This window comes from Macaca mulatta, chromosome 8, assembly GCF_049350105.2.
Source record: "Macaca mulatta isolate MMU2019108-1 chromosome 8, T2T-MMU8v2.0, whole genome shotgun sequence".
NCBI classification, from domain to species: domain Eukaryota; kingdom Metazoa; phylum Chordata; class Mammalia; order Primates; family Cercopithecidae; genus Macaca; species Macaca mulatta.
In genome coordinates this window covers 92,231,498-92,257,090 of record NC_133413.1, presented here as the reverse complement: position 1 = coordinate 92,257,090, position 25,593 = coordinate 92,231,498, and the positions used below count along the sequence as shown (strand labels likewise).

The following is a 25,593-nucleotide window of genomic DNA, read 5'->3' as shown; positions in this document are numbered from 1 at the left end:
CTGCTGCCATGATAATAGTAGGGATTGCAGTTTTGATGATAGGTTTTCCTTTGCTTGACACCCTTATTCATCTCTACTGCTTCAGCCCTAAACATTATAAACTCTCAGTTTTACGTAATGGTTTTTAGTTCCTTCGCCATACTGCTGCCCTCCTTTAAATATATGCCCCAATTTGCCTCTTTCACATTTGAAGTATGGTTCTCAGAACCAAGCAAAATATTCCCAGTGGTTTTGAGTGGCCAACCACAGTGAACAAACTACCATGTTCATGTTCTTTGTTCTGAATTTTACATATTTATTAATACTGATTGAAAGTATAACCACACGGGAGGCAGTGTATATCAGTGTTGACTTGTTCATTCATTGATTCAGTGGACAGATATTTTTTGAGGTTTTACCATATGCCAAGCATTGAGCAATGAGATAGAGATGTAATAAATAAGACACAGTCTTTGTTCTCAGGTGACAAAGAGGAGACAGATATTAATCAATAATCATGCAAAAATAAACTCAGAAATTGTGATAAATGCTATGGAAATACTATGAGAAATTTGAGAATATATATTGCGGTAGTTAAAACAATGGCCATCAAAGTCGTATACATTATAATCCATGAACCTGTGACTCTGTCACCTTACACGGCAAAAAGGACTCTGTAGGTGTGATTAAGTTAAGGCTCATCAAATGAGATTATCCTGAAATATCTAGGTGGGCCCAATGTGATCACGAGAGTCCTTAAGAGAGGAAGGCAGAAGGGTTAGAGACAGACATGGCAAAAGGAAAAATGGGAAGGTTTGGTGAGGAAGAGGAAGAGATTTGAGGATGCCACTTTCTGGTTTTGAAGACTGAGGAAGGAGTCATGAGTCAAGGAATTTGGGCAACCTTTAGAAGCTGGAAAAGACAAGGAATTGGATCTTTCCCAGAGCCTTCAGAAGGGATGCAGCCCTGTCAATACGCTGATTTTAGGACTTCTGACCTCCAGAATTTTAAGATAATATTTGTGGGTTTTGTTTTACTTTATTTTGTTTGTTTTTTTGTTTTGAGTCTCGCTCTTTAGCCCAGGCTGGAGTGCAACGTCATGATCTTGGCTCACTGCAACCTCCACCTCCCGGGTTCAAGTGATTCTCCCACCTCAGCCTCCTGAGTAGCTGAGATTACAAGCACTTGCCATCATGCCCAGCTAATACTTTTGTATTTTAGTAGAGACAGGGTTTCACCATGTTGGCCAGGCTGGTCTTGAACCTCAGGTGATAAGCCCACCTTGGCCTCCCAAAGTGCTGGGATTAAAGGCATGAGCCACCACATCCAGCCTACATTTGTATTGTTTAAAGCCACTAGGTTGATGCTAATTTGTTAAAGCAACAATGAGAAATCAGTACATAGAACAAAAGACCTGATCCAACTTGGGGCAGGTACTAGATCCCTCTTTTGAGAGCTGAAAGATGAGGAGGAGATAACCAGGCAAATGTGGGGAAAGAAGAAAGCATTCCAGACTATGAGACTGGTCCCTGAGGTTGGGCAGGAGGACAACTAGTAAGTCCAAATAAGTAAGAAGTCAGTGGAGACACGAAAGGAAAGAGTAGTTTTATATGTGGGAGAGAGGGAGGCAGGAGCTGAGTCATTTTTATAAGCTATTCTATAGAATGAGGATAATAGTATCTAAAAGTGTTGTTGTGAAGATTAAATAAAATAATCCTTTTAAGTGCCTGGTACATAGTAAGTAATAATAAGAATTGCAGCTGTTATTATTAAAATTTGAATTTAGACTCTTCAAGATTTGATTTTGAACATGATGTGCAAGACAGACTGATATCCAGAAAGGAAAAATGATTCTGTCATGTGAACTATGGAATATCTCACTTTTTATTTGTTTTATTCATTGCTTGTATATTAGTCAGATATTGCCATGATGATGCTGTGTAACAAAACACCCCAAAACCTCAGGACATACAACAAAAGGATTTATACTCATGCTCACAGATCTGCAGGTCTAATGAGATCTCACTGGGCTGGAAAAAGACTTGGCTTGGTAGCTCTTCTTCAGTTTATGGATTGACTGAACTTGCTTCCAGTTTGTGGGCTGGGTTTGGGTATATTCCACATGTGTTCATTCTAGGGCCCAGATTGAAGGGCAGTAGCTACTTGCTGCATGTTCCTCTCATGGATGGAGCACTAGAGCACAAGGGCCAAGCCAAACCTCATGTAAGGCCTCTACCTGGGTCAAATTGGCCAATGTTCTGTAGGCCAAGGCAAGTTAATGACCAAGTTCGAAATTAAGGAGGTGGTAAAGTACACCCTGCCCTCAGTGGGATGGAAAGAGAGATATTTTCTGACCTGTAATTCAAAGTCACACTTGCTAGTTTATAACACTTTGTAAATTTCACATTAAGGGATAATAATCTCAATTAACAACTATGTTCTATTTTATCCACATTTATTAATATTATATTTAGCAGAAATTTTTCATATGACAGATTTAAAATCTATACATAATAATATAACTTATGGTAAATAATCACTATAATATGGAATTTTAATATAAACATCACTGCCCTCTTTTCAAATGTACAACAACACATTAGGCATTTTCCCCCTCTTAATTTTAATTTTTAAATGTTATTCTTCAGTAATCATAACTTTTTTTTAAAGGGTAGTCACTGAGGATAACTACAGAGACTAAGCTCTTTTTTTTGTTTTTTGAGATGGAGTTTCTCTCTTGTTGCCCAGGATGGAGTGCAATGGCTTGAACTCGGCTCATTGCAACCTCTTCTTCTCAGGTTCAAGCGATTCTCCTGCCTCAGCCTCCTGAGTAGCTGGGAATTCAGGCGCATGCCACCACGCCTGGCTGATTTTTGTATTTTTAGTAGAAACAGTGTTTCTCCATGTGGGTCAGGCTGATCTTGAACTCCCGAACTCAGGGTGATCTGCCCGCCTTAGCCTCCCATTGTGCTGGGATTACAGGCGTGAGCCACCGCGCCTGGCCTAAGAGACATATCTGAGGGAGAACTGCTAGTGTTTAATGGCTACTTCCATGAGAAGTAAGAAAGGAGAAGTGGAGAATAAATCCAAGATTGACCGGTTGAATGAAACAAGTATGTGGTAGGCTGCCTTTGTTAGAAAGGGGATGATATGGTAGGAAAGTATCCCATTTTGGACTTAAGACACCATGACAAATGACGACACATAGATAGATCTATCAGACAGTTGGAAATAGCTACTTCACGTTTGGTAAAATGTTCTCGGGACTGAGAATATGGGTATGAGAGGCTTTAATATGGAAGCCATGGGAATTTCACTTGTATGAGGATGTAAATTGATAAATGGACCAAAGACATAAACATAGTGAAATAGATGTGTTTAAGTAGCACCTAGAGAAGAAACCAGCAAAGGAGACTAAATAGAGAAAGCAGTGACAGCAACTGCAATCCTGGCTACTCTAATAATCTGATGTTCCATGAGGTGTCCAAGAACTGAAAAAAATAAAAATATATCCAGAATAATTGGACTGACAAAACATATATTTGCCACCTATCTAGAACATTCCAAACACCTAGTAAAATTCCAAGAAACCTGTTATTGATTGATCTGATCAACTTAAACATAAAATCTAGGTAAGCGGCTGATCCCTAGATCCAAGAATACCAGAAGTCTTTAGTACTTGCATTTTTTGTCCTGGTTCATCCACTAAATTGAGCCAATCATTTAATGTCTATGAACTGGTTTTCTCATCTTAATAAAAGAAAAGCTATGGAGGCTGGGATAGCCAGATGACATCTTAGGTTACCTACAGCTCTAAAATTTAAAGTTTCTCCAGAGACTCAAGCAATTCTGAGATGGAAATCTTAAATAGATTGACTCAAGAGCAAATGCAGAAGTAATGATTACTCTTTCCTAGTGTCACCCTTCCCCCTACCTCAATGATTAATGATTGGGAATCCCCAGAAGGATATGGGAGGCATAGAATACTTTTCTAGTTCCCGTCAAAAGTGCTGGGTGATTGTCACCCATCCACACTGAGTGGTGCCTGGCATCACATTGGTGGAATGGCATTCATATGTAACCCACCGAGAAGTACCTCTTCTTCAGTACCTTTGCAGTGACTCACCAGACACCTGATACTCCCCTACCTCCCAGTGGAATCCCATAAGCTTTCTTCAGGTAGTTGTGCTAAATGAGTCTGAGTTCTCTGAGGAACTCTGTAAGGTTCAGTACACATTCAAGGTCTCAGGAGTTAAGATTTCTCCCCACCCCCCACCCACCCACCAACAGAATTAAAAAAAAAAAAAAGGACAAGATAAAGAAAAAGAAACATTAACTTTTTAAAACCCCTGATGACTGTTTTGCAAGGGGCATGTATGTTACACTACATAATCAAGTAACACTGGTTGAGGGGTGGCTCAGGAATTGAATAACCAGTGTCTGTCTCTTCTGCTTGATGATTGCAACACTGTGTGCCAGGCACTGTTCTGGTTCCTGGAGTTATATTAACTTTTAAAAAAATAAATAAAAGACAATTTCTGTGAAGCCGTTACTGATTTTCGTGGTTGTAAGCAGGGAACCGCGGTACGCAATCGTTCAGAAAGGCAAGTGGGCATTTCTTTTCTTTTTTTTTTTTTGAGACGGAATTTCGCTCTTCTTGCCCAGGTTGGAGTGCAATGGTCCAATCTTGGCTCACTGCAACCTCCGCCTCCCAGGTTCAAGCGATTCTCCTGCCTCAGCCTCCCGAGTAGCTGGGATTACAGGCATGCGCCACCACGCCCGGCTAATTTTGTATGTTTAGTAGAGACGGGGGTTTCTGCACACTGGTCAGGCTGGTCTCGAACTCCTGACCTCAGGTGATCCGCCCGCCGCGGCCTGACAAAGTGCTGGGATTACAGGCGTGAGCCACCGCGCCCAGCTGCAGGTGAGTATTTCTTTAAGGACTGGGCGAGAGGCCTTCCGCTCCGAGAACACTTACAGAAAGTGGCCTTTCCAGGTCACTGCGAACGCACCTAGAACACAGCGAACAGCTGGCTTCCGGGCCCCGCCCCCACCTGTAGACTCCGCCTCTGGGTCCGCCACTCTCCCGTCAGGCGCCGCGCGCGCTCATTGCCCGGCCCGTCAGGCTGTGTCCCGCCCCTTGCGGCCCCGGAGAGATGGCGGAGTTGGACATCGGGCAGCATTGCCAGGTGGAGCACTGCCGGCGGCGAGGTGATCGGGGAGCCCCCAACCCCCATCCCCGGCCACGGAATACCGGGGCTCCGCTTTGGCTCCGCGGATGGTGGCGGCGGGTGAGGGGAGGCCACAAGGCTGGGCAGAGCCTGAGGAGCGGGGTGGGAGCGTTTCTTCTGGGGCTGCAGTGAGATCGGTTGGTGCGTGTTTTTGTTGGCCGTGAGGCTTTGAAATGACTTGTGGTATCCTTGGAAGGAAGCCATTCCTTTCCTGAAAACGTACCTTGCAGTGTTCATTTTGGTTTTCGAGTGTGCCGTGTCCGAGCAGTGCACGAAGCCCACTGCTGGGTCACGTGGCGCACACTTACCCTGCTGAGCGCTGGGATGGGACGCGTAGGATTGGTCTGAGAGTGTTGTCTTTTGGCTTTGCCACTGCGACCTACGGCCAGCCACTTTCCCAAACGTTTTGTTTACTTATCTGTTACTTAGCTGTCAGGAGGAGTTGGGCGAGATCAGCTCGCCCAACTGGTATTCACGTGGATTTGTGTCCGGAAGAAGGTACTTCCTTAGCTTTTATCAAATTCTCAAAGGCATCCTGATCCTCAGATTATTCCACCAAATGGTCATCATGCTCTCCTAGCTCTGTCATTTCCTGATTCTCATTATTATTGTTTGAACAAACATTTACAGATTATTGATTTTGGTGCTTGGACCACATAAGGGTGTAAACTACAGTCATTTACACAGAAGACCTTTCCAACTAGTAAGCTGCGTTTTAGAGAGAATTAATAATATGGCGATGAGCTCTCCCCATTGTACTGAGAGACCTTGGGATATACCTACTCCAAGGTAATGTGGCACTGGCTTCAGGATGCTATACAACTGGAAAAGGCAAGTTTTTGGAGCGTTAGAACCACACAGACTGCTCAGTCGTTGTTACTAGGTTTCACACACTACATAAGGTAGCAAACAGGTTTAATCTCCCCTTGCCACTTCAGTCATTGGTATCAAGTGCCTGAATACAGTGTCAGGGACTCTGAGATTTAGCCCAGTTTCAGTGGAGTTCCATAATTGATTGGTGATTTCTACTGTGGGCATGCATGATAGCACAGGTGACAATCCCTTCTAGGTTCTTGATACTTATAGCCCTCTATCTATGTATCTTTCACCACTGGCTGTAATAACAAGACAGTGTGACTTTTTTCATGTGGAAGCTTAGCCATTTGGGGTTTTTTTTGTTTTTGTTTTTTTTTATTATACTTTAAGTTCTAGGGTACATGTGCATAATGTGCAGGTTTGTTACATATGTATACTTGTGCCATGTTGCTGTGCTGCACCCATCCCATTTGGGTTTTGACTGTAAATTATGTGTGTCTATGCCTGATCCCCCGCTAGTGAGTCCCAATACACATTATATGCCATTCATGACATAGTTCATTTTCCTTTCCAGCTATTTATCTCTTTAGTGTCAATAACTGAGATGAGGCCAGGCCTATCTGTTTGAGACTAGTGGAAAGCAGTTAAGATTTAGACTATATCAAGTGTATATCCTAAATTTTATCTCCCTTCTGGAGGGATTGAAGGATGGTATCAGGTGCTGGGAAATTGTCTTGACTTAACTCTTTCCCCTGGGTCCTTCTGGTTTGCATCTAATACTTCATTATTAAAAGTCTCAAAATATTAAACATCTCCACCCAGTCACTGCGGTATTGTTCTTTTTTGTTTGTTTGTTTGTTTGTTTTGTTTTGAGATGGAGTCTGGCTCTGTGGCCCAGGATAGAGTGCAGTGGTGCCATCTCGGCTCTCTGCAACCTCCGCCTCCTGAGTTCAAGTAATTCTCCTGCCTCACAGCCTCTTGAGTAGCTGGGATTACAGGCATGAACCACCATGCCCAGCTAATTTTTTTGTGTGTTTTTTAAAATTTTTTAGTAAAGATAGGGTTTCGCCATGTTGGCCAGGCTGTTTTCAAACTCTCAACCTCAGGTGATCCGCCCGCGTCGGCCTCCCAAAGTACTGGGATTACAGGCATGAGCCACCGCGCATGACGCCTTGCAGTATTGTTCTGAGTTGAGTGTACTCAAAAGAAGTTAATTGTTGTATTATTCTTATTAATTATAGTTACCGTATTACTATTCTGATCTTTTATATATATCTCATTTGGTTTTTATAAGTACACTATGAGGTCTGTGTGGCTTACAGCATAGATACAGATATAGATATATTCACACATGATACACACACATACATATATACACAGAAAGGATGTGCTTATCTCTTTATACCTGTCTCTGTATCTACCTGTCTATATCTTTCTATTTTTTCTTACCCAATAATAGAGCTTTGGTTTTGTATATGTTTATTTACATACATATATAGAAATACACACACATATACTTTATACTACTATATATTACATCAAATTATATATATTTGAAATACCACAAATCTTATAGATGTATATATAAATATAAATGTATTTGAATATAGTCAAGCTTTGGCAATATATATATATGTTGTTCACACGCAGATATATATTAGTACACAGATATATATATATAAAAATATATATTTATTGGATATATATAAATATATATATATCCAAAGCTTTATTGTTAAGTAACTTGCCTAGCATTGTTAGATTAGTAAGCAGTGGAATCAGAATTGAATCCCAGGTTTTTAACTCCAAATGCGGAATTTTTGCAGTATACAGTCATCAAAAACAACACCTAGTAAATCTGGGAAACAAAACAAAAAAGAAAAAGAAAACCACTAGAACTTATTTTTGTCTGACTTAGTAAAGGTACAAGCAACATCTGTTAATACCTTTTGTTAATCCAATTGCTTTCTGTCACAGTTATTGAAGTTGTGATTACTTTTCTTAGAGTGGTTATATAGTGCTTGCTACACTAGGATATTAATCAAAATGGGAAATTTTTCCGTAGAGGTTGCTTTCTTGCTTAAGAAAACTAAATCAAAATCAGATACTAACCAGTATATACATTTTCTCTCAATTTTAGATTTTCTTCCGTTTGTGTGTGATGATTGTTCAGGAATATTTTGGTAAGTTAAGTTTTCATGTAGGATTTGGGAGTAATTTTAATGTTTATTAATATGAGGTTATTTCTGAAAAGTAGAATGATTTAAAGTAATTGTTACTTTAGCCATTGATTATTGATATTCTGTATAGTTATAGGCTCTGATTACTTCTTCATATATGTGACTAATTTTTAAACTTCCAAAAGTGGGGTTATGTATGTGAATTTTATATAAAAGTTATATTTTTGTCTTTTAATTACAAGGAGAAAATAATATTCACAATATAAAGAATATGGTAAAAATCTAGTTATAATTATTACTCTTTATTTTAATTAATAAAATGAAAAGAGCCCAACCTCTAAATGCCTTAAAATAGGAATCACAGCATTTGACTACATTACATGCCAAGTAAAACCTGGGAATTAATCAAGAATTTTGGAAAATGGATTTTCCTTACAGTTAAACTTTAAAATGTCAAGCATTTGTTTTACAAAATAGGGCACTGAAAGAATGATTTTTTTTCAGAATGTAATTCAAAATGATTTGTTGGAAGTAAATAAAAGTAATGTATATTTTTAAATTATTTGGAATTAGAACACTCTTCACATTTTACTACTGATGATCTTTTAGAAATAAAAAGAGCTGAAAGATACGTTTATATTTTCATGTACCCTAAAGTATTCAAAGTAAACGTAATTTAGTGTGGTGAATTGTTTTTACTCATTGAAATTGAATATTTGTGTTTTAAAACTTTTGAGACTATAGATGCTCCATCTTTAATTTATCTGACATTTCAGTTTTTTCTCATATTCAAAGTTATTGATGTAGTATGAGCATAATGTATCTTAAGAATACTGAACATTAAAATATCACAAATTACTGCAGTTATCTCTAAGCATGTTATTTAAATAAACACTTACCATTATTATTTAAGCCTTGAACACAGAAGCAGGGAGTCTCATGGTTGTCCTGAGGTATGTTAATATTTTTCCGATCTGATAAAATGTATTTGTATTTATGTACTTTTATTCTGAATTTGATTAGATTTAAAGCCAGTCAGTGTCACAGAGATTAAAGTTTGGCACACTAAACTGATTAGGTAAACAGGCTTTTGCTTCATTTATATTATTTTTCTGTTTGAAAAAAAAATTGTTTTACTTGGTATTTGTAAATTTTTATCCTCATAAATCTTATTCCTTAACATTTGTTTAGGTAGCCCACTTACAGCGTAAGGCTATATATTTATTTGTTTGTTTTGTTTTGTTTTGTTTTGTTTTGTTTTGTTTGAGATGGAGTTTTGCTCTTGTTGCCCAGGCTGGAGTGCAGTGGCGCGATCTCGGCTCACTGCAACCTCTGCCTCCTGGGTTCAAGTGATTCTCCTGGCTTAGCCTTCCAAGTAGCTGGGATTATATGCATGCATCACCACGCCCGACTGACTTTTGTATTTTTAGTAGAGATGGGGTTTCACCATGTTGGCCAGGCTGGTCTGAAACTCTGACCTCAGGTGATCTACCCGCCTTGGCCTCCCAAAGTGTTGGGATTACAGGCGTTAGCCACCGCACCTATCTAAGCCACCGCACCTATCTAAGGCTATATATTTATAAATATACACTTAAGTTAATGTCCTCCTTGTATATTCCCTCCAGTTCACTGTGTCCTTCACTGTTGTGTTCATTTTCACTGATGCCCGCTGATAGGGTCTGTGGTAGTAAATCATTCTGGCTCAGTCGGCCTAAGACAACCAGGAAGAAACCTATAGTCATAAAATTCCTACCCTAATTTTGCACAAATCGTAAGTTAAGAAAGGTCTGGCATATAGAGGTCAAAATATTACCCTTATTACTGGTAAAGATAAGTTGAATGATGAAGCTCAGCATAGAGCCAAATGGGTTTGCAAAGAAAATCCAGAATTAGGGAGACTTGCCCAGCAGTCACAGCAGTACTGGACCAGGTTAGGCTTTCTCCTGAAGGCAGTTCAATTCCAAGAGGAAGAGAGAAAGCTAAACCCACCATGTTCAATGTGTTCTAACACTTTTCAGTGGACATTTATTCCTGCCCATCATTTACCAAGTGCTTTACCAAATATTTTCACATCCGTTTTCTCAGTTATAGAAAGTTATTAAAGTTACATGAGATTCAGTTGAAATCTGATTCTTTCAAGTTTAAATGATCAGTCAAAATTTGATTCTTTGAAGTTTACTTGATCTATTTGAGGAAAATTAAAATTACCTAGCATGTTGATTTTATGCAGCGTTAATTGGAGGAAATATTCAGTCATACAATAAAACTTACTGATGTTTCTTGCAGTTTATAAATATATCCTGTGTTTTGTTTTTTCTTAGGATATAATTTGATTTCTCTGACTGTCTCTCAGATAATTAGATTCTATTAATTAAATACTGAAACATCATTAGGCCATTGCAACAAGTTCAAAAAGATACTTAAGTTAATTTCAATAAGGTGTAACTATTATTTATAAAAAGAAATTCCCTTTGGTTGTAGTTTTCAAGCAATGATTTCCCTAAGTTTACTCATCTTTAGAAACTTGGTTTGTTAATGCTCAGAATAGCCTGGCTGATCTAGACTTTTTTTTTTTTTTTAGTCTTATAAAATCTTTTCTTCCTGTAGTGAAGTATTTGCTGGTAATAAAAATATGAAATAGGACATAAAGAATAATATATGATTACGAAAACTGTCTTTAACCTTTTATCTCAGGAATAAATAAATATTTTTAAGTGTTTTATTCTCTGAGTTGTTTCATCTCCTAAAATTAGTGTGGAAATTAGGTTGACTTGCCATTTGAGGGTTGATGAGATAATTACCTGAGCACATCATGGGAGCATCTTTGTATGAGACTGTTACAAAGCAAGTTAAAATTATACAGCGTAATTAAATAGTCATTTCAACTTGACTTAGAAGACAAATATAACACAGTAGGAAAATTATGAAAATGTGGAACAGTCAGCATAGTAATCATTTGTCACACAAAACATTCATTATAATCTTTATGTGAGAGTAAGTAACTTGCTCTAATAAGTTTAAGCAAAAATAATATGAATGCCGCCTTCTAGAATAGACACATTGATTTGGTTTAGGTCTGAAATGTAATACATTTCGTCCTTTTTGCATTTTCAGGTGACTGTAATCAATGAGAGACTGAAGACAGATCAACATACATCTTACCCATGCTCATTCAAAGACTGTGCTGAGAGAGAACTTGTGGCAGTTATATGTCCTCATTGTGAGAAGAATTTTTGCCTGAGGTGATTGATCACTTAGGCTGTTCACACTTTGTATATCTGTTTAAGTCCTATACAAACACATGAACTAGTGTCACTCTTCTGTTGCTCATAGACACCGTCATCAGTCAGATCATGAGTGTGAAAAACTGGAAATCCCAAAGCCTCGAATGGCTGCCACTCAGAAGCTTGTTAAAGACATTATTGGTAAGTATCTAGAAAGTGTGTTTTGTTGCTTTCCTAGTTCCAGAGTTCCTGCTTCTTATGTCTACTTTCCAGTTATGGGAGGCATCATTAATAGCCCTAGTGGTATTTGTATTAACTTGCATTTTGATGATATTCTTGTGACAGTATATCTTATGAGGTCTACCTGAACAATGAAAATTTGGAAATTATTTGGAAGTACTCCACCGTAAGTACTTACCTCTTTTGCTGAGCCACTTAGATTAGCTAGTTAACCATCGGGCTAGAAATTGTATTCATGAGATTAAAGTAGTCAGCTGCTTTCTCTACAGACTAAACTCTAAACCTAGTCAGCTGTGCTGTGAATACTGCTGATAATAAGAGATACCAGAAACAAATGTATCCGTGACTTAAATCAGTCTTTCTGCCAGTATGTTAGCTCAGAATTTTTATTCCGTATTAAGGATAGTACCTTTATTAAAATCTTGCATATGCAAATCTAAGGTTGTCTGTAGAAGCATTAATGACTGCTTTAGGTTGAGTAGGCTTAAGTTGGAAAGAAGCACATTATAGTGAATTTTTTGATGTGGTGATTGCTTAGATCAATCTCAATGATATTTTTCCATTGACCATGTAAATACAATACCTATACAATGAATGTGGTCTCTGTATATCTCTCTTGTGTGTAATTTATATATGTTTCAGGGCCATAATTAATAAGTGTTTTTTAATGAAACTCTATTTGTAATGTGAAAGTTTTATGTGATTACATGCTTACACTTCTTAGATTCCAAGACAGGAGAAACAGCAAGTAAACGACGGAAAGGTGCCAAAAATAGTGAAACAGCTGCAAAGGTTGCATTGATGAAATTAAAGATGCATGCTGATGGTGATAAGTCATTACCACAGGTTGGTCTTAGAGATTTTTTAAAACACAAAAATTTCAAATATAGTTGAAGTCCTCTTTGTGTTCCTCCTTCCCATCAATTAACAACTAACCTAAACCTAGTATGTATCATTCTTAATGTTGCATGGTATATGTCAGCATAAATCATACATAGTTTTATGAGTCTTTTCACTTTATAGACATGACAGTGAACCATATGTATCCTTCTTCGTGTTGGTTTTCTTTTTCCCACTTGGGATGTGCTGTTAACGTTTATCCATACTGAGACATATAGTCAACAAAATTCAGATTTTTTTCAATTTTTCGCTATTATAAACTGTCTATGGTGACCATCCTTGTGTATATGTAGAAGAGTTTCTCTAGGACTGTTCTTTTAAAACTTCACAATATCAGTTATTTTATATAACAACCCAATACCTAACACAATTTAGTTGAGTGGTACTTACCCTTAATATGTGTTATATTATGATATTTGTTATTCTATTTTAAAGATTGTTAGTCAGAACCTATTAGGTTGATTTTCCAACCTCTGATGGATTGAGACTCCCAGTTTAAAAAATGCTACTTTAGGGAATATACCTGGAAATAGAAAACCTGGATTATAGGCTTTGCTGATCTTCAGCTTTACTAGATAAGGTCAACTTCCTGTTGTCAGTGGTTGTACTCATTTGACTCTTTCTATTAGTGCTTTCAACCATGTCTATTTTTGGCCATTTATTCCTTCATAAAAATTTGAGGATCACTTTGCCCTGTTCTGTGAATTTATGATTTTGATAGGAATTATGCTGAATTTTAGATTAGAGATAGTTGACATCTTTAGAATTTTGACTCCTCTATCTATGTCTGTGGTATATCTTTCCAACTTTTCTTTAGGTTTTCTTTTATGTGTAATTATAGAAGTAACATTCTATAATGCCTACCATAAATATTTATATACCTTTTCTTAGTTTTATTCCTAGGCTCTTTATAATTTTTGCTGTCATTATAAATAATACCTTTTTTAAAAAATTACATTTTCCTAACTATTGTTGGTTAATGTTATGTTGACCTTCTATCTGGCAAATAAATTCCTAATAGTTCCCATAGTTTGTAGATTTTTCTGGGCTATTTTCTTTGGTGTTATATCTTCTCCAAATACCAATTTTTGTAGATTTTTTCTGCAGATTTTCTCTTCTCTTTTGCTCATTATCATTGTTTGTCTTAATGTTGAGATCTTCAGAACAATGTTGAATAATATGGGCAATAGAAGGAATCATCATGTTTCTGACTTTAATGCAAATGTATCTAAAGTTTCCTCAAGTATTAGATATACTGTAAGTTAGTGTTAGTAGCCTTTTTCTTGATATTATTTCTTTCTATTCCTAGTTTGCTAGGAATTTACATTATGAATGGATATTAAACTTTACTGTAAATTTTTTTCTTACATCTAGTAAGATCATTGTTTCCTCATCAATGTAATAAATTTTATCAATCAGGTTTCTGTCATTAGATCATCAAATATTCCAGGATAAATCACTTGACTCTGGTATATAATTCTTTTAAAATATACTGATAAATTGATTTGCTAACATATTATTTAGTGTGTATTTGTGACATTAATAGCAAGATTATGCTCAAAAATTAGTTGAGCAGCTTTCTGTCTTCTATTCTTTGAGGTAGTTGTAGAGGGTGGGAATAATTTGTTCTCGAAGGTTTCGTAACACTCAGTTGTAGTAACTCTTGGAGAATTTCGAATACTATGCCAATGTGTTACACCTTTCTTTATCTGGATAATCTATTTCTTCTGAAGTCAATTTTGGTAAATATTTTTCCAAAAAATTGTTTGATGTAGATTTTTCAGTTTATTGTTATCAAGTTGTTCAAGTTATTCTGTTATACTTCAGAGTCTCTGTGTGTCTTTAGTCATTCTACTTCTTTCTTAATATTTTTCATTTGTACTTTTCCTTCTTTCCCCTTTAGACAGAATAGCTACAAGTTTATCCTTATTTTTCCTTAGTGTTTTCAAACAACCGTGATTCAGATTTAAAGACCTCTGCGTTTGTTTTCTGTTTCACTAATTGTTGCTTTTTCATTATTTCCTTCTGCTTTGTTTAGATTTTTCCCTAATGTCCTTTTTCCAGCCTTTCACATAGAATGGTAATTTATTTATTTTATTTTTGTTTTGTTTTGTTTTGTTTTGAGACAGAATCTCATTCTGTTGCCCAGGCTGGAGTGCAGTGGGGCAATCTCAGCTCACTGCAACCTCCGCCTCTTGGGTTCAAGTGATTCTCTTGCCTCAGGCTCATGAGTAGCTGGGATTACAGGTGTGCACCACCACACCCGGCTAATTTTTGTATTTTTAGTAGAGACAAGAGTTCACCACGTTGGTCATGCTGGTCTTGAACTCCTGACCTCGTGATCCGCCCTCCTTGGCCTCCCAAAATGGTGGGATTACAGGCGTGAGCCACTGCGCCCGGCAAGTTTGTTTATTTTATTTTTTTTTTTTTTTTGAGACGGAGTCTCACTCTGTCTCCCAGGCTGGAGTGCAGTGGCCAGATCTCAGCTCACTGCAAGCTCCGCCTCCCGGGTTTACGCCCTTCTCCTGCCTCAGCCTCCAGAGTAGCTGGGACTACAGGCGCCCGCCACCTCACCCGGCTAGTTTTTTTTTTTTGTATTTTGTAGTACAGACGGGTTTCACCGTGTTAGCCAGGATGGTCTGGATTTCCTGACCTCGTAATCCGCCCGTCTTGGCCTCCCAAAGTGCTGGGATTACAGGCTTGAGTATTTTTAATATACTTGTTTAGGTGTAACAATATACTTTTTTAGTATCTTTATTTTGATACCATTTCAAACACGTGCAAGTTACAAACATAGTACAAATAACTTTTCCATATTCTTTACCCAAATGTACCAATTATTTATATTTTGCCCTGTTTGCTTTATCATCTGCTGTCTCTCTCTGTCTTATGTACCATATGTGTATGTGTGTACTTAATTTTTGATCCTCTTGATTTATCACTTTCTCAGGTTAAAATCTTCTACTATGGATGTGGTTTTGCTAATTTTTTTATATAACTCTAATGGTTTGTAGGGTTATATATTATCAAGTGCATAGAATTTCTTCATTGTTATATGTTCTTTATGAATTTTGCCTTTAATCCTATTTTGAATTATAATATTGTTTAGCTTTCTTTTGGTGAATATTTAACAAGTACGTAATTTTTTCATCCCTTTATATTTCAACTTTTGTTGTTGTTTCATTTTAGGGTGTCTCTTGTAAGCAGCATATAGCTGGACTTTGTTTTTTTAAAACCAGTTTGATAGTATCTCTCTTTTGTAGGTGAGTTGAATCCTTTCTTGTTTATGATGGTCATTGGTGTATTTGAACATATTTCTTCCATCATATATTTTCTTCTCATCCCCCTTTTTCTTTGACTCTTTCTCTTTCCTTTTGTATTGAATTTGTTCTGATGGCTTAGAGACGATTGATTACAGTTTTCTTATTTTATTGACTACCCCTGATATTTTCCTTTTTTGAAATTTTATTTGATTTTTTTAAATTGCAAAGGTAGTACAAGCTTTTAACAAGTGTAACTATCGAAAGATGCATATGGAGAAAAAGCATACATACTCCTGTGTCTCTCATCCATTTCCATCCCACAAAGCAGCAGTTCTTAACTGAGAGCAGTTTTGCTCCTTAAGGGGACATTCAGCAATGTCTGGAGACATTTTTAGTTACCACAGTTGGGAATGGGGTGCTCCTGGTATTTAGTTGGTAGAGGCCAGAGATACTGTTAAATTCATACATTGTAGTGGACAAGGCCGACAACAGAGAATTTTTTCTTGGCCTAAAATGTAAATAGTGGCAAAGTTGAGAAGACCTGGTCTTAGGTATTCAGTAATACTTACATTACTTTGCAATTCTTCTATTACTTGAAAGATAACAGTGAAAACTTCTACAAGACTTACTTTGAGACAGTCTTCTAAAACATTTCATCCTTGCAACAAGTTTATAAGGTATGCACTATTAACTCTTACCCAAAAAGAGTAACATTCTATTAACATAGCTAGTAAGTGGAGAACTACGAATTGAAACTAGGCAGTCTGGTTTCACAAATCACCTTTTTCACACACTTAACAATATATCATAAAGCATTCTATAAGTTTGTAGATAAAAGTTTTTCCCTTTATTATTAATGTTTGTGTGTGTATAAATATAGACATACTAGAGATATATGTGGGTGTCTATGTGTTTATACATAAATGTATAATATATACCTGTGTATTGTATCCATGTATATACATATATGTGTAAGTATGTATTATGTGTGTGTATATATATGTGTGTATATCATTTTACATAAATGAAAATGTATTCTACTTGTATATGTATGCAAAGGCATAAAGAATATTTTTCTGTCATTATTTTATAAAAATGGTATCATTCATTTAGTCAACACACTTAAAAAAAAAATGCTTTCTATATACCAAGACCTGATAATACAGTAGTGAATAAAACAGAATCCCTCCTGCCCTTATGAATCCAGAGTTCCTGGAATTTATATGCCACTGGGCTGAGACAGATATTAAATATATAATAGTTTGTGTAGTCATTAGGGCTATAAATAAAACTAAAGCAGGTTTGGGGTAGATTATATATCCTTCTCTCCTTAATGCCTAGTAGAAATTCCCTCAAGTGAGTTGGTGTGGCCCTAAATCATTTTCTTTCCAACTGCGTCCTCTTCTGTGGTGTGGGTGTACTGTGGCTTATTTTGTCATTTTTCTGTTAATGAGCATTCACTTTGTTTCCAGTTTTGGCTACTGTGCTAAGTAGCCTGTGTGGTACTTTTCTTTCTGTGAGATAAATTCCCAAGAGTGTGTTTGCTGTGTCAAATGGTATGCATATTTTAAATTTTAATAAAAATTGTCAAACAACTTTACAAAGAAATTACAATTCACATTTCAAATCAAACTTCATTGACGGATTGCCTATACTAAGCATGGTTTTGTGGCTCTAGTTTTTTAATCACCTTTAGTACTTACAACTCTTCTGAGATATATTTTTGTCCGAATTTCACAGATGAGTAATCTGGAGTTAAGTATTTTTAAGAGCACTAACTTGGTAAGAGCCTGCCATTCTAACCAGTTCCGTATACTGCCTCTTGTGGCCAAACATGAGAGTACCCTTTTTCTCCATGGGTTCCAGTAACTGTTAGCATTCTTTTTAATATTTTACAGTCTGGTGGCTATACAAAGATATTTCATAATTGCTTTAATTTGTATTTTTGTGACTATTATTCAGTTTGGACAACTTTTAATATGTTTTTTAGGCATTTGGAATTGCCCTTCTCTGAATTGTTATTGAATAGTATCCTTTGGTCATTTTTCTTTTGGGATATTTTTCTATTTGTTTTGTTTGGTCAACTTATAGGAGCTCTCAGACTATAAAAGATGTTAATCCTTTATCTATAATCATTATTTGTAATTTGTTTTTCAAAGCTATCAGTATATTGATATTATTTACATTTCTAATTGAAATAGCAATATTTTACATTTAAATTTTCCAAGTTCTGTCTTTTCTTTCATTCCTGTTGTAGTTTTCCTTTGGGTTTTGTATGTTGGTTTTGTTTTGCATTAGCCTTTTTTTTTTTTTTTTTTGTGACGGAGTTTTGCTCTTATTGCCCAGTCTGGAGCACAATAGTGCGATCTCAGCTCACTGCACCCTCTGCCTCCTGAGTTCAAGCAATTCTCCTGCCTCAGCCTCCTGAGTAGCCGGGATTACAGGCATGCGCCACCATGCCTGGGTAATTTTTGTATTTTTAGTAGAGACAGGGTTTCACCGTGTTGGTCAGGCTGGTCTCGAACTCCTGACCTCAGGTGATCCACCTGCCTCAGCCTCCCAAAATGCTGGGATTATAGGCGTGAGCCACTGAGCCTGGCTTGTTTTGGATTAATCTTTAATCCACCTGTTTTTTTGGTTAGCATATGATGTGAGCTAAGGGCTTAATTTTATTTTCTTCCAGTTGTTTAGGTAGTTTTGCCATCACTGATTATTTAATAAGTTATCTATGTTTTATTGGATTGAAATACCAAAATATCACCTTCATGAAAAGTTGAACATTTTATTTTCTGTATATGGATTTATTTCTTAATTTTCTATTACAGTCTACTCATTTTTTACTCATAAGTTAATACCAAATTGATTTGGTGCAATAGCTTTATAGAATGTTCTATATCAGATCATGCAAGTCCCATCCGTATTTTTCCATTTTTTCTTAGTATTTTTATTAGCATTTATTTATCCTTCTGAATGTTATGATTATTATATCCAGATTTTGAAAAATACCACTCTTAGGATTTCTAGGTTACCATAATGGGGCAAGGTTGTGAATAACAGACTTCAACATAGCCTGTTAAAGAAGTTAGACTCTTTAAAAGCAAAATGTGGAAACTGAGAGTATGATTGTAAAAAGCAACAGATAACACAGCATAGTCTTACTTCTATGAAGTTAGGTGAAGTACAGTTTGAATTCCCAGCAGTATCTACTAGCAATTCTAGGCTTTTGGCCTGACTCAGAACCGTTCCTGAAGGATTCACATTGGATTTGCTTTATATGCTATACATTAGTTTTGGAAGAAATGACATTTTTATGACATTGTCTTTCTTCAAGGACCTTATATGTCTTTATTTATTCAGATGTTTTATTCCCTTCTGTAATATTTTATATTTTTCTTCTTTTATGTTGTATTCCTTATTTTCATTGCTACATATTTTATGGTTTTTGTTTAGGTTGGGAACAGAATATTTTCCCTACTTCTATTGCCAAGTACTTGTTACTAATAAAGAGAAAAAAAAATCTTGAGTTCTGTATACTCATATTATTCAGCTACATCATCAAAATATTATTAATTTTAGAAGTTTTTTTCTACTAGTGTTTTTCAATTTTCTAGTTAAAAATTATACCTCATTAACAAATAAGAATAGCTTTAATTTTTTTCAGTAATTATACTCATTATTTCCTTTTTCATACTACATTGTCTATAATCTCCAATATAATATCCTAAAATGATAATGGTGGTAACAGCTATGTGCTTACATTCTTAACGTATATAATTAAATATCAGTGTTTTTCTCAAAGCCTAAAGTTAGTTGGTAGTATATCCTCCTGAATACGAGTTTGAAATGCTTTATCCAGTTGACCCTCTCCTATCCCATCATCTTTTTTTAACATAAAAATTAATAGCTATTAAAATTTACCAACACTTTTTTTTTTTCGTTTCTCCTTCCTTAGGGCTCACTTTTATTTTTGCTAAATTACATTCTTTAGCAGTTCATTCAGTAAAGGTCTCTGGTAATAAACTCTATATGTCTTTTTTTTGTTTGTTTGCACATGCCCTTATTTTGCCCTTACTTTTAGCTAGATTGTCTATTAAACTTTCTCATCACTTTAAATATACTTTGTCATCTATTATTGGAGGAACATCTGTGTCAGTCTTACTCTATGAGTAGTCTGTCTTTTTTGGTAGCTTTTAAGATTTCTTGTGATATTTTCCAATTTCTGTGGAATGTTTCTACGTGTGGATTTATTTTAATTATTCGGTTTGCCACATTGTAGATTTTGACTTTTTGGAAAATTGTACTCATTTTCTCTCTAAATAGTGCTACTTCATTTATTCTTTTCTGAATCTCTCGTCGACATACATTGGGGATCTATAGTTGTTTTTGTTTTTTTTTTTGAGACGGAGTCTCACTCTGTCACCCAGGCTGGAGTGCAGTGGCACAGTCTCAGCTCACTGCAGCCTCCACTTCCTGGGTTCAAGCAATTCTCGCACCTCAGCCTCCTGAGTAGCTGGGACTACAGGCGTGTGCCACCACACCTGGCTAATTTGTGTATTTTTAAGAGACAGGGTTTTGCCATGTTGGCGAGGCTGGCCTCAAACTGCTGACCTCAAGTGATCTGCCCACCTCAGCCTCCCAAAGTGCTGGGATTACAATTGTGAGCCACTGCACCCAGCCTATAATTGTTTCTATCTTGTATCTCTTCATGCGGTATTCTGGATGACTTCCTCGTATCCATCTTATAATACATTAGGCCTTTCTGTTGAGGATTATAGAAGCTTATCTATAATAAATTTTGAGTGTTTTACTCCAGAAACTATTTTTTAATTTTCATTTTTTGACTTGGATCTTCATGTCTTTTATGTTTTATTTGTGCCTATTTTGGTTTTATAACTTCTTGTTTCCTTTTTTATCTAGTTGTGCATCCTAAATACCTTTTTTTAATGTCTTTTTAAAGTTCAGCTGTCTTCATTTGCCCATAATGAGTTAATCTTCAGTTTGTTTTGAAATTTCAGTTACTAAATTTAACATGTTCATCTTGAATAGGAGGTTCTTCCTATATCTGTCCTTCCTCTCACTCACAGATCCCTGTCTAGCAATTTTATACTTAAGTCAGCATTCAGCAGTAACTTTAGCTGCCCCTCCTGGAGCAGAGGTCCCACACACTCCTCTGCTTCCGAGCAGGGAGCCTGACCCAGGAGCTTTATACATATCTCCCTGTGGTGCTGTTACTTCCTCCTTACCTATAAGCTGACCTCCTCTTCTTCTGGTGCCCTGAGAGTCTGTGACTCAGCCAGCCTATCACCTTGCATTTCCATTTCATTTTTGATCCTCATACATATTTATCTTTTTTTAAAAAAAAAAAAGATAAGGCTATATCTTATTTTCTCTTTCTGTATTTATCTTCTTGCTACTTTGTTTTTAGAGCAAGTAATATTTGATTATAGAGGTGGCTCACAGTTTGAATTTCCAGTGATTCTTGTTTTTTCTTTTAATACTTGTTACCTGTAATAACACACCCTACTGTTGGATTTGTCTTCAACAGATCCAAATCCCTTAGTGCTGAGATGGGAATTGTGTTGAGTTTATTATTTCTCAGAATAATTGTGATCTTTCCCCCACAACTTAGAGATGCTCCAGTTATGCCAAAATTTTTGTTTTAGCAAGAATTGACCTGTAAAGCCAGCACTTTTAAAAAGCAGTTTTTAGGAATCAGTGAAGAATAAAAGGCCAAGACTTTTGCTCCTACTCATTCTTTCCTGCTTTGTTTTTGTTTTTGTTTTTGAAATAGGGTCTTACTCTGTTGCCCTGGCTGGAGAACAGTGGCACGTTCACCACTCATTGTGGCCTTGACCTTCTTGGGCTCAAGTGATCCTCCCACCTCAGCCTCCAAAGTAGCTGGGACTACCGGCACACACCACTATACCCAGCTAATTTTTTGTGCTTTTTGTAGAGATGGAGTTTTACCGTGTTGCCTAGGCTGGTCTTGAACTCCTGGACTCAAGCAGTTTGCCTTCCTTGACCTCCCAAAGTGCTGGGATTATTGGCATGAGCCATCATGCTCAGCCATCCATTTTTTAATTAGGCAGGAAAATACAATATAAGGAGAGGGCAGATAGGATATAGAATACTAGAGAAATCCTTTCCAAGTCCTTTCTTTCATTGATAAGGTACTTGGAGTTTGGAGGTCTTTTTCTTTTTTTCTTTTTCTTTTCTTTTTTTTTTTTTTTAATGTTTCCTTGTTCCAAAAAGTCCTTCTGTCTAAATACATAGTGAGGTCTTTCACACAAAAAGAAATGTTATATGTGTTAGAAATCTTTGGATTGCAAGTGACAGAAACTTGATTCCAACTAGGAAAACCAAAACAAACTTTTTCCCTCATATAATGGGGAATAATGAATTGATCTGGTCTTAGGGGATGAATAAATTCAGGAACTCAGATTATGTTGAAAGAGTTCATCTGTTTTCTTGTTATTTCTCTTTCTCCATTGACCTCATTTTTTCCCATTTGAGGAAACTTTTTACATATTGGTTCAGGAATGACTGTGAGGTGACAGGGTTCACTGCAGGCAGCTCCAGGTTTAATTTGATAAAACTTAAAAAAATTAAGGAGAGGCCAGGTGTGGTGGCTCATGCCTGTAATCCCAGCACTCTGAGAGGCCGAGGCAGGTGGATCACCTGAGGTCAGGAGTTCAAGACCAGCCTGACCGACATGGTGAAACCCCGTCTCTAGTAAAAGTACAAAAGTTAACCAGGTGCGGTGGTGCGTGCCTGTAATCCCAGCTACTCAGAGGCTGAGGCTTGAGAATCACTCGAACCCTGGAGGCAGAGGTTGCAGTGAGCTGAGATTGTGCCATTGCACTCTAGCCTTGGCAACAAGAGCGAAACTCCATCTCATAAATAAATAAATAAATAAATAAATAAATAAATAAATAAATGAGACTGCTCTTTGTCTCCTAAGCTATTGAACATAAAATCCCAGGAACAGACCCTGATTGGCCTAACTTAGGCCACATGCCAGTCTTTGCACAGATCACCCTGGCCAGGGTCTTGGTCCTATGCCCATGCATTTATGTGTCTTTTTGGCTACTGTGATTAGTATTCCAAATAGCAGATACCTTGTTAGAGAGTAATTCTGCTCTGACCAGAAGAGGAGAGGAAGGGTTGATACCAGACAAAAACTGATGTCTATTTTGTCTATGTAATGGTTGTTTTAACTTTTTCTTTTTACAGACAGAAAGAATTTACTTTCAGGTTTTCTTACCTAAAGGGAGCAAAGAGAAGAGCAAACCAATGTTCTTTTGCCACCGATGGAGCATTGGAAAGGCCATAGACTTTGCCGCTTCTCTAGCCAGTCTTAAAAATGACAATAACAAATTAACAGCTAAGGTAACATCTCGTTATAGTATTATTTCCGTAAAGGTTTTATGATGTTCCATTCAAGCGTGTTCATTTACTATAGTATGACTTACTTCTCCCTTCACAGAAATTAAGGCTGTGTCACATTGCTTCAGGAGAAGCCTTACCCTTGGATCATACTTTGGAAACCTGGATTGCTAAGGAGGATTGTCCTTTATATAATGGTGGAAATATAATCTTGGAATATCTTAATGATGAAGAACAATTCTGTAAAAATGTTGAATCTTACTTGGAATAGTCATTCAATAATTCAAGTCAGAAATCACAAGGAAAATTCTATTACATGGTTAAGTCCGTTTCTTTTACTACAGATACTGTTTTTGTAATTTTTTAAAGTTGCTTTTTAACTTATTTCCCCTTATGTCACATTTTAAATTATGAGTTTTCTATTAGAATTTTTTTGTTTTAAGTTTAACTGTGTACTGATCCTCAGTTATTAGCAAATTCTTATATTAGTTTTCATTAGGTTATGCTGTAGTGACAACAACAAAGGTGTATTTCCTGGTGGGTGATGTCAGCTGTTGATTGGCTGTGGCACTGCTCTGTGTCATCTTCTCACCATGATCAAAGGTGAAGGAAGGACTCTCTTTTGGGACACTGTCATTGTTTTAGCAGAGAGAGAAAGAGATTGAAATACACTTCAGTTTTCTCTTAAAAGATGCATGTATCATACTTGCTTTAAGCAAGTCATGTGGCCAAGCCTAGCATCATGGAGCCAGAAAGTATAGCCTTGCTGTCTATGTACGTCATGATGTATAAATTGATATATGTACATGAATTATAGAAACTTAGAGGTCATCTTTATTCAGTCTTATAATTTTTACATGAAGAATCTTAGACCTAGGAGAAGAAAAGAATTTTCTTTCTATTACCTAACTAGATTGGGGCATATTTCTGATAAAGACTCACCTCTAGTGAGATTCATCTTTTTTGTTTGTGTGACTATATTACATATGAGAAGAAAGATGGGATAGCTCAACTTCATTATATACCAAAGCAAAACACATGCCAAATGGTGACTACATTTTACCAACAAATTTAGACGAGTATTCTTGACTAGTGTTTACTATCTATACCCCCAAAACTACTACTATATAGACAGAATAGAAATTATTTCTAGTTGTCCTTTTGTTTTTTTCTATTCTAATTGTCATGGACATATGTAGTGGCTATAGGTTTACTTAAAAGGAATAAACTTGGATTGCTCATTTGGTTTATTTCCTTTCTAATTCTTCATATTTTTATGTGAGGAATGGAGATAATTTCCAACTTTTATTATGTTCTTATACTTTCATTCATTAGCATAGTTATTTGAGTTCCCATGAAACGTAGAGATTTGTCTCTAATTGCCATGATTAATACAATGAAGATGTGTATACATACAGGTATACCTTGGAAATATTGTGGGTTCAGTTTCAGACTACCACACAAAGCAAATATTGCAGTATATTGAGCCAGACAAATTTTTTTTGTTTCCCAAGGCATATAAAAATTAAATTATGTTTACACTATACTATAGTCTGTTTAATGTGCAATAGCATTATGTCTAAAAAAAGTATATACCTTAAATAAAAAATGCTTTATTGACAAAAAATGCTAATAATCTGAGCCTTCAACCATTTGTAGTGTTTTTGCTGATGCAGGGTCTTGCCTAATTTCAATAGCTACTGACTGGGGCGGTAATTACAGAAGAAGGGGGTGGCTGTGACAACTTCTTAAAACAAGACCACAGTGAAGTTTGCCACATCGATTGACTCTTCCTTTCAGGAAAATTTCTGTGTAGCATGCAATGCTTTTGATAACATTTTTTTCCTGAGTAGAACTTCTTTCAAAATTGAAGTTAATCCTCTTAAACCCTACCACAGCTTTATCAACTAAGGTTATGGAATATCTAAATCTTTTGTTATCATTTCAACAATGTTCATAGCATCTTCACTAGGGGGAGATTCCCTCATATTTTATTTATTTGTTTGTTTGTTTATTTATTTATTTATTTATTTATTTATTTATTTTTTCTGAGATGGAGTTTTGCTCTTGTTGCGCAAGTTGGAGTGCAATGGCGTGATCTCGGCTCACTGCAACCTCCGCCTCCCAGGTTCAAGCAATTCTCCTGCCTCAGCCTCCTGAGTAGCTGGGATTACAGGCATGCGCCACCACGCCTGGCTAATTTTGTATTTGTAGTAGAGATAGGGTTTCTCCATGTTGGTCAGGCTGGTCTCAAACTCGCCACCTCAGGTGATCCGCCCGCCTCAGCCCCCAAAAGTGCTGGGATTACAGGCATGAGCCACAATGTCTGTCCGAGATTCCCTCTTAAGAAACCACTCTTTGCTCATCCATAAGA

The 25,593-nt window shown here is 36.6% G+C and overlaps 1 protein-coding gene across 6 annotated transcripts; it reads left to right on the top strand.

Annotated features, from left to right (window-relative positions):
- Nucleotides 1-5,109: 5,109 nt before the first annotated feature.
- Nucleotides 5,110-24,846, top strand: ZFAND1 (zinc finger AN1-type containing 1). 6 transcript variants are annotated; one of them, XR_013396922.1, is made up of 9 exons: nucleotides 5,110-5,190; nucleotides 8,167-8,209; nucleotides 9,120-9,159; nucleotides 11,321-11,448; nucleotides 11,540-11,631; nucleotides 12,395-12,516; nucleotides 15,760-15,833; nucleotides 23,067-23,222; nucleotides 23,320-24,846. XR_013396922.1 is itself a non-coding variant. In XM_015145619.3 (8 exons), exons 5-8 carry the CDS (start codon nucleotides 11,595-11,597, stop codon nucleotides 23,488-23,490), a joined length of 486 nt encoding a protein of 161 aa, XP_015001105.3. In that variant the 5' UTR covers nucleotides 5,110-5,168; nucleotides 8,167-8,209; nucleotides 9,120-9,159; nucleotides 11,321-11,448; nucleotides 11,540-11,594; the 3' UTR covers nucleotides 23,491-24,846. The 6 variants fall into 6 exon arrangements, 4 of the variants coding, with proteins under 4 accessions (XP_015001105.3, XP_015001103.3, XP_015001104.3 ...); XR_003732423.2 differs by having other exon boundaries at nucleotides 5,122-5,351; XM_015145619.3 differs by lacking the exon at nucleotides 15,760-15,833 and having other exon boundaries at nucleotides 5,110-5,168.
- The last annotated feature ends 747 nt before the right edge of the window (nucleotides 24,847-25,593 follow it).